Consider the following 15,658-nt stretch of genomic DNA (forward strand, 5'->3'; position numbering starts at 1 on the left):
TTGAAGTTTTAACGAAGTGATATCTGAGTCAGTTTTGAATGGAACCTAGCAATGCATGTTTGTGTATCAGTACTCGATTCCCACGAACTATACATTTTTGTGAAATAGATGGTTAGATTTAGCTCAATAGTATGTTCATAAGAATTGTAGCACATAATAAGAGTCATGTTTTAGTTAAAAGATTTAGTTCTACCTGTGATCGCATAGAGTGCGCAAACACTAACTTTTCAACAGAGAGATTGGTAAATTTGGCAGGAATTTCAACTTTCTGCTAAAACTAAATGACTTAGCCTCATAACATGTTTAGGAAAGTTGTTGTACTTTGCAAGGCCCTTCTGTTCATTTCAAAAGAAGCCAGAACGGTTCCAATTTTAACAAGATCTAACATTTTTCTATTTAACGGTTCGAGATAGAGCATAACAGTCTTCAGTGGAATTGTAGAACAACCTCTTACTTACTCTTACTGAAACCTTCCATTGGACGAGAAATTTAAATGTAAGATTTAGGGACACCCGGTCATTCCGGTATTACTGGAAATGAATGGGCCGACGAATTAGCTACAGACGGCGCGTCGGCTAACTTCGCTGGCCAGAACCAGTCCCATCGTTATGGATAAGTTTAATAAAGCACAAGATTCGTTCTTGGGCTGCATTCGAACATACCAACCATTGGCGTAGCTTGCAAACTTGCGTTCAAGCAAAAACTTTTCTGTCGGATGTGAGACCGAAAATGTTAAAGGTTTTGCTGCGTTTTTCCAAGCATAATTGCAGTATTCAGCATGCTGAGTGTTATTCGTGTGATCTTTGTGAATCCGGTTGCGAAATTTCATATCATTTGGTATGTAACTACCCTGCAGTAATGCAAAAGCGTATCCAGATTTTCGGTTCCCCAAACATAGATGAACCTATGTACAAAAAGCTAAAACTCAAGGATATGCTATTTTGTATGAAAAAATTTCTGGCGAAAAATCGTTATAAACTGAACTATAACGAATTTCGTGCCAACTTGAACAACACTTGTTGGCAGCACCATCTCAGATTTTAATGAAACTTTCTGTACATGAGAACTTTGCCACAAAAAGCCACTTTGCATACTTTATTTTTCAAAAATGATCTAAACTGTCTTTTGAAAAGGGTCAATTTTTTTCTACTAATTTTTTTCAAATGGCTATAGTATAAAAATGACAAATCCAACAAAAAATGTTGTTGAAGTGATTTTCACAAAATTAGGAAAATTTTTGAATAAAAAAATATAGAAAAAAGTTTTCATCGACTTATACATTGAAAAAAGTCGATTTTAAAAATTTAAAGTCGATTTACAAAAAAACCCATCTTTGATTTGGATGAAATTTTGTTCCAAGATAGGTAACTATGCTCCCTACCTACCGTCAAAAATTCAAGTTGAGCACTTTTAAGAAAAAAAAGTAATTTGAAAAAAAACTTTTCCTTGTCCAAACTGAATTTATTTTTTCAGTGTACATATTTTTATCGAAAACTTAACCAATGAAAGTCATAATCATCTCAGAATCCAATTGCCCAACTGTTACATGCAAAAAGTAACAGGCACGAATTTGGTATAGTATCTCGGACTGGACTGGAACGAGGCCGAAGGGATTCGTTTAACGGAGATCTGATACTAGAATACTTAGCGCACGACCAGACAACATGTTTAATATTGTGATAACCGCCACCAAAAGTGTAGAGACCGCCCTCCACGACCTCAATACGCCGGGGATGGGCCTTCAACGTACAATGATTGTACATGACCCGAGATATCACCCGAATGAAGCCATGACCCTCATCAATTCTCTTGGACCAAGGTTTGTTGATACCTTTGGGATTCCTGAACTTCTTCTGAGAAGAAATATTTAAAAACTCGTTGAAGCGATCTTTCATAAATATCACCTTCTATCATAAATATCACCTTCTAATACCTAACCATTCATCATTCTAATCCAAGTTTCCGCCTTCTCATTACCCGGAATGGAGCACTGCGAAAGAACTCAAACTAACGTAATCTGCTTTTTTCAGATTAAGTACTCAAAAACTCCCATGTTTTCTCCAGGAAATGCAAAGAGTTCTTTCCATGCTTCATCAAATGGAGAGCCTCATGTAACTGTAGTGATGTGGGCATGGTCGTTGATAGGTAAATATAAAACCATCACTTTTATGGGGTGAATGTTGGCAGCACAGCATCTTTTATGATTGCACTCACCACTGCTGTCATAATAATTAGCATAAAAGCGATGCATAGCTGTCATCATATGACGAACGTTCCATGTGTTCCAATCACAGGATTAATCGAATACACAACGTAGGCCCTAGCCACCAGACAAAACATTGTATCACTGATGATCCGTTCGTTAATCCGTCGACGAACCGGGGCCAATAATCGCGTTTTTCAGCTTTCATCAAGTTTTTCATTTGCATTTGTAGCGTCGCGTATATTGGAAAAATTTCGCGTGCAATTCTAAGCAATCTCTGCCCACCACGAAGTAATATACTGTTCACGGTTGTTCGCGTCGGGTACTTGTTTCGTCTGAACTTTAATCGTGGTGGAAAATGTAGAGACTGAAATATAGGGACACTTGGGATTGTTTATATCCCATGTGGAAATTCCTGCTAGGTTCTAAGATTACCGAGACCAGGAACCACTTACTTAAGTTTTGTATCAGCACCTTTCAAGGGACACTCTCAGGCCTTTACGAGAAAGCTTATGAGAGAAAACTGATTTTCCTCTTTCGCAAATTTATAGGCACATTAGAAGATGTTCCCACAATGGAACGGTCAGACTCTCGCTCTTTAGTGTACAAGAAAACGTAGAAATTGGTCGTTGTCGGTGGCGTAGCGCTCTTTTGCATTTTTTATCGGAGCGTTCCTTAGAAGAATGTTTTACTTTGTCCCAACATGATTTATATGCGGGATACAGTGACCAATCTCATATTTGTACACCTCTAGTGTATATGTTTTGTATTGTTTAATAAATTTTTGCGCTTTTTAATATAGGCATTGTTTCGTAAATGTGGAAGTAGATTCATCATCTGTCATTTTCTTATCATTTGTAATCTAAAGTGTGCAAGTTTCCGTACACTACACATAAAAAATCATTACTTGGTGTGAAAATGGCACAATTTCATATTCGTACCCTTTTTAAAAGTCAATTAATTTGTCAATTTTAAGATCTGTTATTTCTTTTTTTTTTGTTTTACTTAGAAAAATAGATTTTATGACTACAGAAAAGTGTTTATTGGCACAGTTTTCTCTACACTAGTTTAAGCAATTCCCTCAAATTAACATTATGGTTAAAAAAGTAAACTAGCTGCCATTATGGGACGAAAACTAATTATTACGCACCAAAATGAAGGTAAATCACTTCATGAAATCTTTGATATTGTTCAAAGGTTGCGTCCAATTATTTAAAATGTCATTAAAAGCTTTGATGTGGCGAAACGTAGTGCAGATATTGCGAAAACCTTGAACTGTAAGCAATTTACGATGAGGGATACACGATTTTTAATTAAAAAATGGGAAAATTTAGTAATTATTACATGACAAATAAATTGAATCATAGCATTAAAGTATAAGTTTGCTCTGGTACGGCTCGTAATTTATGGAGAACGGACGATTACAATGCATGTGTTCTGAGCAATAAGCTGTTCATCAATGAGAAGAACAAAGTATTGATTTTTTATTTACTAAACAACATTGAAACATTTTATCGGAATATTGGAAAGATTATAAACTTTGTCTACGAGTTCAAATTCAATATCTTCGACTCAAATAGCTGGAGAAAATCGAACTCAGACCTGGACGTGAAAGCCTTATAACAGCAGCCAATCACAGAGACAGTGGACTTTTTTGTATGGGGTATTATATGTCCACTAGAAGTGCTAGAAATGTGGTCTTCATTGATGGAATGATGGATCAGAATGTGTATTTTAATATGAATATCTTAAAATAAATTTTAAAGCAAAGCTTCCATAAAATGGTACTTTTACTAACAAATGGTGGATATTGGAAATTCGATCAGGAGAAGAACCTAAAGCATAAGGCGTGCAAAAAACGTTTAGAGTAAAATTATAATTGTTTGAATGTGAATGTTTGAATGGATTCCCCACTGCGGACCTGCTTTATTAACTGATTAGAAAAATAAATGGGAGTATTTGGATAAAATGTGCGAAACTATCCGGATTATAATAAGAATGAACTTAGAAACTTAGAAACTACTATTTAGAAGAAATGGATAAAATTTAAGTTAAATACACACAAAAACTAGTAGTTAGCATTTCAAGAAGATTGAAAACTGTAATTACAAACAAAAGCCTGCACATTGAATATTTATTATAGAAATTTCAATTGATTTTTGAAAAAATCAGGCAACTAGCAGTTGGGAAATTGGATTCAGAGATGGTTATAACTTTCATTGGTATAGTTTTTGAAAAAAATGCACTAAAAAACACAATTCTGTTTGGCAAAGGAAATTTTTTTTTTCAAATAATTCAATTCCCTGGAAAGTGTCCAACTTGAATTTTTGACGGTAGGTAGGAAACAAAATTACCTATGTTAAAACAAAATTTCTTCCAAATCAAAGATAGTTTTTTTTGTAAATCGACTTCAAATTTTTAAAATAGATTTTTTTCAGTGAAGGAGTCGATGAAGAATTTTTTCTATATTTTTATTAAAAATTTGACTAATTTTGTGAAAATCACTTCAACGACATTTTTTTGTACGATTTGTCGTTTTTAGACTATAACCATTTGAAAAAAATGGTAAAAAAGTTTGACCCTTTTCAAAAGACAGTCTAGATCATTTTTGGAACAACAGAGTATGCAAAGTGGCTTTTTGTGACAAAGTCGTCATGTACAGAAAGTTTCATTAAAATCTTAGAGGGTGCTGCCAACTCTGAATACGTTTTAGCGCGAAATTCTTCATGGCTTCCAAAAAGTCACGGTGAGAGTTTATAAACCTAAATCAGTTTAGCCGAATTTAAATGACGATATCTCTTTCGTGGTGTTTTCGTTTTGACTTCTCGTTATCCCTCCGGGGTGTTGATATATCCGCTCTTCGAGAAGTGCTTTTTATTCCATTAATAGTGACAAATATGTCTGTATTGCCTCTGTGCTCTGTGTGATTTTCCTTATCCCTAATCTTACCACTTCCCTAATCCTTCTAACCAGGAAAATGATGAAAAGACAAATCACGGCAATGCACAAATTTCTTATCTACATGAGGAACATTTCATTTGAGCTAGTCACTTCTGATTTCTGATGTTGCTTACATAAAAGATTAATTTGTGGTTTTCAGATTTTTTTATTTTAAAAGCAAACATCGATGCTCTGCTCCAACTAGTTATCAAAATTCTAGTGGTGGTCTGTTTAGACGAAGCAAAGGCTCTATCCATAAGACTTCTGTTACTCTGTCTATATCAACATACCAAAAAAATCATCTATTGAACATTGATGCAGATTCTTAAGCGGCCTTATTTTCTTATATAAAAATTTGGTTTCTCGATGACTAATCTTTCTTTCTTAGTTATTGCTTCAATATGAAAATTAGAATTCGCTACCAAATTTGATTTGCTTCATCTAGTGATGATGCACAAAATACTGTTATCAAATGGTTCCAAAACCAAAAGATACAATCTTCTGAGGCAAATCCAAGAATTCTGATGTCGATACTCGCAGTATTCGATTGAAATTTACAACTAGTTTCCCAATACTGTAACATTCCTCCGGAAACCACATGAATTCAGCCGCTTCATTTAAATAGCTTTTATTACCCGTCGGATTTTGGATGCATACAATACTTTGTCGCAGTTTAAATGAAGACGTAGATCATTCACAACCAGTATGAAGATGAGCGGTCCCAGTATACTGCCTTGAGGAACTCCATAAGATAGTTGAAATGAATCTGAGTTTGAAGCATTCAGTATAGCATGCACGAAACGATTCAACAGGTATGAATGTAGCCATCATGTTACCCAGAAAGGGAATAGAAGTCGCCTCAGCTTCTCAATTGCTAGATCATATGGAACTTTGTTGAAGGCTTTTGAAAAATCTACGTAAATCGCGTTAACTTTTAGCCGTTTCTCGATCCATAACTATATTTACAAAACACATGAGATTAGTTGTTGTTGAGCGTTATTTTTCAAAACCCTGCTGAAACTCAGTATGTGACTCTCTATACAAAGCGTTGTGAACGAAGCCTGCGAACACTTTTGCGATAACGTTTAAGATTGAAATTCCACGATAATTTTTTATGTTGTGAATATCTCCCGGATTGGACATCACTTCGTTAATCACTTCGTTAAAAGTTTAATAACTTCTTTTACCAAAGCCGGATTGACTAACAGTCTTCGACAAAGTTGTAAGCAATTAAATTATTTTTCTTATTTTCACTTACAGTGATAATACGATGCATATAGTGCCACCTATCGGCGAAAATGCGAGTTAGTGGGTTTTCTCCATGTAAATTGTCGAAAAATCCCATACAAACTTCAGGCACGTTGGTCCGGTAGCTAGACTTGTCCGATTTGCTTCAAATTTGGAGCAAGTACTCCTGGGGGGACTAGGAATCGACTCAGGGGTGGGCCGATTGAGTTTTCAAAAATTCGTTATTTTTCTGGGCACTCTAATGGTCCGTACCAAAATTCACAACCATCAAGACACCATAAAATGGTCTCCGTAACCCATAAATATACCAACATATGGTATTTTATATGGGATCAACCGGACCATGGTGATGGTGTTTTCATGGGTTGAACCCATTTCAAACACCCATGTCAAACCCCATGAGAATGGGGGTATTATGGACTTTTCGTTTGCTCGGGTTCAGCATCTTTTACAGTTATCAACTTTTGTAAGTGCTACGTAAACTTCTTCTAGACCGACTATTAATGATGGGAGATTCAGGTCATAATTAACAATGCGGATCCCAGTGCTAGAGCTAGGTGTGTGCGCTTCTGTATTGAAAATACTCTGAAATATTTCGGCAAACAGATTGGCAGTCTTTTGAAGAGTCAGCCTCCTTTACATGGTGAAAAACCGTGGATGGTACCTTTTCTACGGCTTCTAGCGAAATTCCAGAATAATGAGGGAATTGATTTGAGATTTGATGGTAAACCGTATTATGTAATTATTGTAACTAGCGTTCTGACATTCCTTATAAAACGTTGCGATGCGTTGAAGGTTTTCTTTGTTCTCGCGATTTCTGTTTCTGAAGAAGCAGCTCCGAGTTTTTCGTACACGATTGCTGAGATGTCAAAGATCGGAAGTCCACCACAGTTGGGTTTGACCAATATTGTGCCAAATGCGCTTACGGGGTACATTTTCCATTATGATTTCATTGAGTTTATCGTTTAGGATAGATACTGCGTCAATAGTGGACGCTGAGTCCAGTGGCATATCGCATTTGACATCCTAAATTTGATTACTAAGCATTCTAAAATCGCAACGGTTGTCAAGTCAAGTCAAAATTACATAGTCAAATGCATCATGTTTAAGAGTAATAACTCCATATAAATTAAGTTTCAGTACAAATGGTTTATGGCGATGGTCTATTTTTCAAATAAAATTTGGCATATCAATGATCTCTACGCAATCTGACTCACTGACGAACGCCAAATCGAGAAGCCTCCCCTTCACATTCGGTAATTCATTTACTTGATGTAAACCGACGGATGGCAACGACTCAGCGAGAACAATTTCCTATTCCGACGATTCATTAATGGGCAGCAGTCTTCCCACGAACATCGACAAGTTTGCACCCGTGTACAAAATTTCGTGTACGCGTTCAACCTCAAACATGCTTTGCCTTTGTGTACGGGTTTACATCGAACACCGAACCCAAGCGAACGATGTGCCAACCCAAGTAACAATTGAAGTTTTATAGTATGCTACAAACGCAATCTAAGTTTTATGAGAGGCTAAAAAACTACCATAAAACCTCAATTGTTACTAGGGAACTTAGGTTTAATCATCGTGTACGTACACCGTGTACGTACACAGGAAAGGCAAGCATAAAACAGAATGAGTCAACGCTAGTGATGATGAGTGAGAAAAAGAGAAAACTAGTGTCAGGATTCTGTGTATACGAACATCGCGTACGTACATGGAGTTCGGATGTGCAGACGAACACGTGCACGTGTTTTGGTACGCATTAGCGCGTTCGAGTTTACACACGAAATGTGGGTATACGATGAGCAATGAACTAGAGCGAACAATGTGTTTGATGTTCATTTGGGAAGACTGATGGGCAGTAATGTATTTATATCTTCGTCGAGAGTACTGATGAGGCTTGATAGTCACCTAAAACAATTATGGAGTCAGAATCTGACGCTAGGGCTATGATTTGTCACACTGCCGATGAGTGAGTGACGTACAAATTTGGATCAGAGTTCGGTCGCAAATATATTATACCTATACAGCCCATAAATGCATGAGAGTCCCATATCGAAAAACGGCAAGCCAAGAAAAACGCTGTTCAAGTTTTGCATTTACATTGAGCCTTATGGATAGGACAACCATGTTATGGTATGGTATTTTTTCGATATTCTCAAAACAAATCTGGTTGTGTTATTTGTGTATTGTTATTCAGTGGTGATGCAGAATACAATCCAAAAGATAACTCATTTTCGATAAAAATCCATATGAGACTTTCATGCTTTTATGGGCAGTATAGGTACAATATATTTGCGACCGAGCTCTGATCTGGGTGTGCTAGCTACAAACGAACAATAACTTATTCTACTTTCTCGCAGCGGTCCAGGAACGCGGTATTGCACTTAACTGATGATTTCACAGCAACAAGGACGCCACCATCACGGGTTAGTATGCTTGTTGATATATTTCAATCACAGTGGAAAATTGAATACGACCATGAGAATTCTACGTCTGATCGAAGTCATGTTTCCGTTAACACTATTGCGTCATAGTCGCAGCCCGTGAGAGAGATGTGAAAGTCATTTGTTTTGGTTCGCATACCTCTGACATTCTGATAGTAACCAGTCAGGCAATTGGAAGAAAGCTGGGCCACTGGTTGAGTATTGAGAACAGGGAGTGATGGCGGAGAACCATAATCAGTATTAAAAATAGGGCTAGCGGTTTCAAATGGTTTCCAAAAATGCTGATTTCTAGCTCCCACACCATAGTCAGTAAAGTCGTGAAAATCTACCACAAGCTGGTTTAAAGTTGAAGGAAACATTGATTTATGCTGCAGATCTGATTTAATACCTACCTTGAAAGAAACAAATGTCATCGTACATGTACGACGGTTTTGAGTTTTTCACGACTATGTCGTCAGACTGCAGAGAGCCTTTGGCAACTGCCAGAATGTCCGTTTCTACTACCTCCGGCGATATTTTTGTCAGGTACACCCAGAATCTAGACGTCAGATGTTCAGACGGACACGGAAAAAATGGTTCCCGAAATCGTGAATAAAGTTCCATGAATCCTGGAACAATCACGTTTTTACGTTACGTTACGAAAGGCCATGAACAAACGTCATGTGTTTTATAATTATGTTCAATTTCCCTTCAGTAACGTCCGCATAACGCTTTTATTAGTGAAAAGCTGTTGTTTCTGTTTTGTGAACTACGGTCACGGTTTCCGCCATGTCATTACCAAATCGATTTTCTGTACATGAATTAGTTCACAACTTTATGAACATTATTCATAAAACTAAAGGTTGACTCATGAAGCTCTTCATAGATTTAGGACCATTAGTTCATAAAATCAAAACATTCTGGATATTTTCTCGTAAAATATTCCACGAAACTCGGAATTTCATTCATGAATTCTTTCAAACCATTTGAATTAATTCATGATTTCTAATATATTAGTTACGATCCCATATCCGTGTTCGTGCATTAGTTCAAAAAATCATGAAATATTCATTTATTCGTGAACTGGTTCATGAACCCTAGTACAATCGTCACGTCTAACCATTCGTGCTCGTCAAACAGTTAACAAATTCATGAAATATTATTCATGGATTCGTGCACTAGTTCATGATTTATAGTACATGATTTACGATATATTTTGTGTGCTTGTAATATACAGAATATTTTCCTTAACATTTTCAATTTCATGCAACATGGTAATGAAACTTTGACGTGAACTCTTTCACAAAATTTTGGGTATCGTTCGTGGAATCGTTTTTGTTTCATGCACTTTTCATGGAATGTTCAGCTGCTTGCGACCAGTAATAAGGAAGAGCAGTAGATAAAAGAAAACTATTAGAACCTCGAACATTGTTATTCATTTGATAAGGTTCAGTGTGATTTCTTGAAAGAAAACGAAAACTGTGTTGAGCACCACAAATCGTGTTTCTGAAATCATGAACATAAATCACACAGCTCATGACAAAAGTGTCAAAAATCGTGACTAATACCCTCAAATCAAGAACATAAATCACGACAACGTTAATGGAAATTACGAAAATCATGACAAAGTTCCTGAAATCATGATTATAAATCACAGTACTGGTGATAAAAAATATCAAAAATCGCGACTAAGATCCTGAAATCATGAACTCATGATCAAAATATAACAGTAACGTGTATAGAAATTAAAAAATTCGCAACTAAGATCCTAAAATCATTAACATGAAACCCGCTAGTCCGACAGAAGAATCCGATAGTAAACTCATGAATAAAATAGCACGGTAACGCGATGATTTTTTTTTCGTGTAAGGTTGAATTCATCGAATTACCAACTCCGATCAGTACTCTGTACTAGGTGGATGATTTCTCCAGTTAGTGGAAACAGTCAAGTTCATAAAAACAGGAATTGAAAGAAATTCCCCGAGATTTAGTTGAATGCTCTATAACAGTGATTCTCGACCAGGAGTCCGCGGACCCCTAGGGGGTCGTGAAGTAGTTTCTGAGTGCATATTGAAATTTCAAGTTATGTTTCCCAACAAACTGAAAATAATATATTGATGGAATACAAAATCGATGTTTAACCGTGGGGATCCGCAGCAACCCAGGGTGATTTCTAAGGGGTCTGTAGTACGAAAAGGTTTAGAACCGCTGCTCTATACTTTGATTAATATAGTTGTTAAATTTTACCGGCTGTATTTAATGCTTTTCTATACTTGTATCAAATATTTGTATTCATAAGAAATTCAGCAATAGACTTGTAATAACATCAGTTGATTGACAGTACGTGACAAATTAAGTTCATAAAATGTTTATGGTTGGACCCTCAAAACCCAGTACTTCTCACTTGATTACATGCTCTATACACTGCGAGCCGGTAACTTTCTCTTTTCTGCTGTTTCCCAATATAATTCAACTAATAGAACGGCATATCAAATTGATGGATCTCTATTAACTCCTAGCTGCACCACCCATCTTTGAGGTACAAATCCAATAATTCGAGCTATATGATCCATCAAAATTAGTAGCAAAACAAGCTTATATCAATAAAATTACTCCTCCCATTCCCTTTGAAATATCTACTGCTACTGGCTGCCACCCATCTAATCAAGAGCCCGAGTGGCCTCGAACCCCCCGCAAGCCCGTATTTAGTAGGCACAAAAGCCTCCCCCCCCCAAAATAGCCAAACAATTCGCAAAAGCAAATAGCAGACGAATATCGCGGCAGGCGTCTTACCTCATTCCAACCGTGCATGTTCCTCGCCTGAATCATCACTTCGTACACCGAGTTCGGCGATAATCCCTTTATCACATGCGACATAATAAAATGCGTCGGATCGGAGCGGGTTAATGTTGGCACTAAAATCGTGTCCTCCCAGTTGCCCGGATGTTGATATGTTTCGTTCATCTGAAGGCCGAGACCAACGACGACCGTCGTTTCGATTCATGAGAGGGCGAGAGGATGGATGAGAATGTATTTTTTTTTCGTTTCGTTTCGTTATGTTTTACGGCAATCAATTCGGCCAGCCACCAGCGCGCGGCCAACAACAGAACAGAACAGATGTCGACGAAAGCAATCGCACCGTTGGGTTCACGGGATTCAGGGGATGCGATTTTATCGAACCAGTTTCGAATGTGTGGCATTATCATTATGGGCCGCACCGTCCATCCGTACGTCCACGATGATGCCGATGATGTTCGGAGGGGCGTGAGATGTTTTTCGGTTGTCGCCATTATCGCCAGCGTAGATGACCGGGTGTCGTTTGGTTCGATTGGGTGCGATTAAATTGATCCCAATGGTGTGTGCGGGTTAGTGAAGAGATTTGTTGGGCAGCACATGGAGGGAGAAATCAAAGTTTGGTTGATTAGTTTTTGTGTGGATATTGAGACCATTAATCAATGGGGAGTGCGGTAAAATCCGATGGCAGTGGATGTTGGGAAAGGGTGTTTTTCTAGGGTACCGATTTAGTTTCCAAATAAAGCAATTATATTATTTTATGCAATCTTTCATGTTAGAAGAAAAATAGTGAGCACAGTGAAGAGTACACGCAGAAAAAAGATTTGTAGGTTCAATAAAATTATGCATTAAATTCAATAAATTAAATTATTGGTCGGGAGACAATAAAATTATTTATTGAATTCAATAAAATTTATTTATTGTTTCAATAAAACAAAATTATCGTTCCTTTTTTCAATAATTATTTTACTGAAATTAAAAGAAAATTATTGATACTAAAAATGTATTTATTGAAAGCAAAAATTTGTTGTTGTTCTAATAAAAAAATATTTTCAAACCAATCAGTTGGTTTGTTAAAGTGATAAACAATAAATGATTGGATTCAATAACACATATTTTTGGTTTAAATATGCTAATTTTTTCTGCGTGTATAACATTTTATAACAACAAAATACCGTGCGCTCACCTTAAACCAAAAATCAACGCAAACGCGTGGTTATTAATGATTCAGTAGTTGTTTTTATCCACACTAACAAGTGCCTAATCTAATCGCATCACCTGTCGTCGGGCACATAATCGTATTCAACTGGTAAGTTCCACTCCCAGGACCATTCTTCCCCGAAGTGACAAACATTTCAAAATTAGATTTGCTCCACAGCAACTGTTGTGACGCTGCCAGTTTTTCAATTCACACGAAAACAGCATTCTTCTTCATCTCAAAGGCAATATGTACATAGCAAACACTAGCCCACCTACCCGATTTAGTCACTTCCAGCGACGATTGCACTGCGGCGCTGTACTGCTCTTGTCAGAGAACAAAAAAAAAAGAACTAGAAATATGCACACCAACTGAGAAGCCACACGGTCGGTGATGTCACTAAATCAAAGCTAAAGTGACTCGGTGGAGCAAATGGTTGTGATGAAAAAGAATGATAGAGCAGATAGAGCTTCTAGCAGACAGGCAGCGAGCGAGCAAGCGAGCGATAGCCAGCAAAACGAATCACTGTGGTGGGACTGTCGGTATCCATCCTCCGAAGGATTCTAACTGTGCACTTCGTTCTGCCAATCTCGGCGAGCACGCGGATCCCTGATGGAAACAGAGCGATGAAGGCGACCGTCGCATAATACGGAAAGTCATTGTGACTAATGAAACTGCGATAACATCCCATAGTCGCGTCTCGTCTCGTCTCGTGTCGTGTCGTCTTGTGTCGTCCGCTTGCTGCAGCATCTCGACATCAGAACTCTTCAGATGATGGTAGTTCGGGGCCGAAGATGCTGCTGGGACGGGAAGTTTCATTGCAAAAGTGCGCTTCCCTAAAAATCTCCAGTGAGCCAACTCTACCGGAAAGAAGAAGGGCATAAAATGGCAATGGAAAAGTAATTAAAGATTAATAAAATGATAAATTGTGCAAATAGCGAGCAGAGGACAGCACAACCGGGGTCGATGAAGACGGTTTCTACCGGTAAAATGCAATCATCGGATGGGTAGCTGAGTGGGTAATAAGATTACTGTTCAAGGACTGGACGATGATATTTGTGGTACAGCTCTATATCGGGGGCCATCGAAGAATGGCAGATCGAGAAGATGGAATGTTTAATCAGTTAATTCGAACGGTCAAGCTTTTATAGGAATCGTAAATACAGCTTCAGTAATATCTTTTAAGATATCCGATAGCGTGTTCTTTATCGGGTTTATTGGGTTTGTAGAATGATTCCCCGGAGATTTGTGACCATTATAAAGTAGTGTGTAATTTCAAAAAGTTAACGATTTGTTTCTATTAGACGAAATGGATGTAGAGTATAAAACTACCTAGGGAGAGGTTGTGGTCAAAAATCTTCGATTTCGTACGACGTAAATAATAAAACACCATCATTTTGCTCACTGCCCCGACGGAATATATAATTTTATTATACACCTCGCGAAAAAAAAATTAAACGAATCATTTGCCCTCTGCCTTTTGTAACCCTTACCACAGCTTTTAAATATCGAAATAAATAAAAGGATTAACGAGGGGGACCAGTACACATCGAACCAACACCGAACACGGTATACATACCATTAACTTTCGATACAGTAGCTTTATCTCGTCCAGCGGTGGTATCGACTCGATCGTGTACGTCAGATTGTACCGATCGAGGTGGGTGCTGTAGGCGGGTGAGAGGAAGTTGGCCGGTCCCGGTCGGCCCGACACCTCGATGTACTTCTTCGTCCGACCGAGGGCGTTGTCCGCAACGCAGCTGAAATGAGAAATCGATGCCGAGTGTGAATTATTTCGTTCATGCAGGTTTGCAATTTATGAAGAGTGCTGTCAGATGTATTATAGTCGTTTGTCGAAACTGACACTGGCAGGATGTCTTGTGATGAGACAATAGTTTCGATTGTTTAGGGGAGCTAACCGCGTAATATTATATCATGAATAGTTATGATGATAGTTGACCCCTCTCATACTCCACAATGACAGAATCTGAATGATTTATCTCGAAGACAATTAATGTTATGATATATGATAAACTTAGTAAAAAAAAAAACAATATCGGATTGGTTAAGTTTGTAGGCATACAGATTCTCTTAATCAATTTCAAACAATAATCAGCAAGAGCAAGGGATTATTCAATGTGTATGACACTGAGTTTAGAACTGAGGGACATAAATTAGATATGGATTTTGCGTTTCAACTTCGCCTCATCAGCATCCGACACTAACTTAGTGACAGGACTAAGCTAGCGCCGGATTGACGTTAGCTCCAAAGAACGATTCTGCTGAGACGTAGTCGAAACGAAAATTCCATACCTAGTCTATTTACAGGTTTTGTGCTCTTCGCGCGTAAAGATGTTTTAAAAACAATTTTCTCTGTAATGAAGAAAAAGAAGTTTTTACCAAAATTTTCCTCCACTACGAAGAAATATGGCAGGAAGGATCACAACACAGTATTTTGCTGTACAGTGAGAAGACTGTCAAAACAGTTGGTTGAGTTCCGCTACCGAATGTAGCATTGATTTACTTTGCTACCAGGTATCATCCTAATCTAGATAATATCACGTGTGTGGAAGCTCAGCTGTTACCAAATTGCCTCGCCATGAATGACAAGAATTATGTGAAAGCAGATTTGTGGCAACTACCAGCGTTCCTTTTCTTTAGTGAACAGTCATACGCTGGAAGTCGCTGTGAAAGTTAATAAGCATAAAATGTTGAAGTTTGCTAAATAAATACATGATTTGGCAAGGTATTTGTTCGTGTGGAAGGCGCGGAACCACTTTCGTGACAACCAGAACGGTCAATGAGTAGATTTACTTGACGAATTTCGCGCTAAATCGTATTCAGAGT

At 37.7% G+C, this 15,658-nt stretch overlaps 1 protein-coding gene across 1 annotated transcript in view; it reads right to left on the reverse strand.

The window, feature by feature from the left end:
- The window catches only part of LOC131692668 (limbic system-associated membrane protein-like), a 360,515-nt gene that overhangs the window by 33,461 nt on the left and 311,396 nt on the right, over window positions 1–15,658 (reverse strand). The window contains exons 9-10 of the mRNA XM_058979833.1: window positions 14,391–14,571; window positions 11,614–11,784 (exon numbers count right to left, since the gene is read on the reverse strand). Of these exons, the coding sequence (XP_058835816.1) occupies window positions 11,614–11,784; window positions 14,391–14,571 (352 nt within the window). The remainder of the gene's footprint in view (window positions 1–11,613; window positions 11,785–14,390; window positions 14,572–15,658) is intronic.

The sequence above is a fragment of the Topomyia yanbarensis genome, chromosome 3 (assembly GCF_030247195.1).
Source record: "Topomyia yanbarensis strain Yona2022 chromosome 3, ASM3024719v1, whole genome shotgun sequence".
NCBI lineage: Eukaryota > Metazoa > Arthropoda > Insecta > Diptera > Culicidae > Topomyia > Topomyia yanbarensis.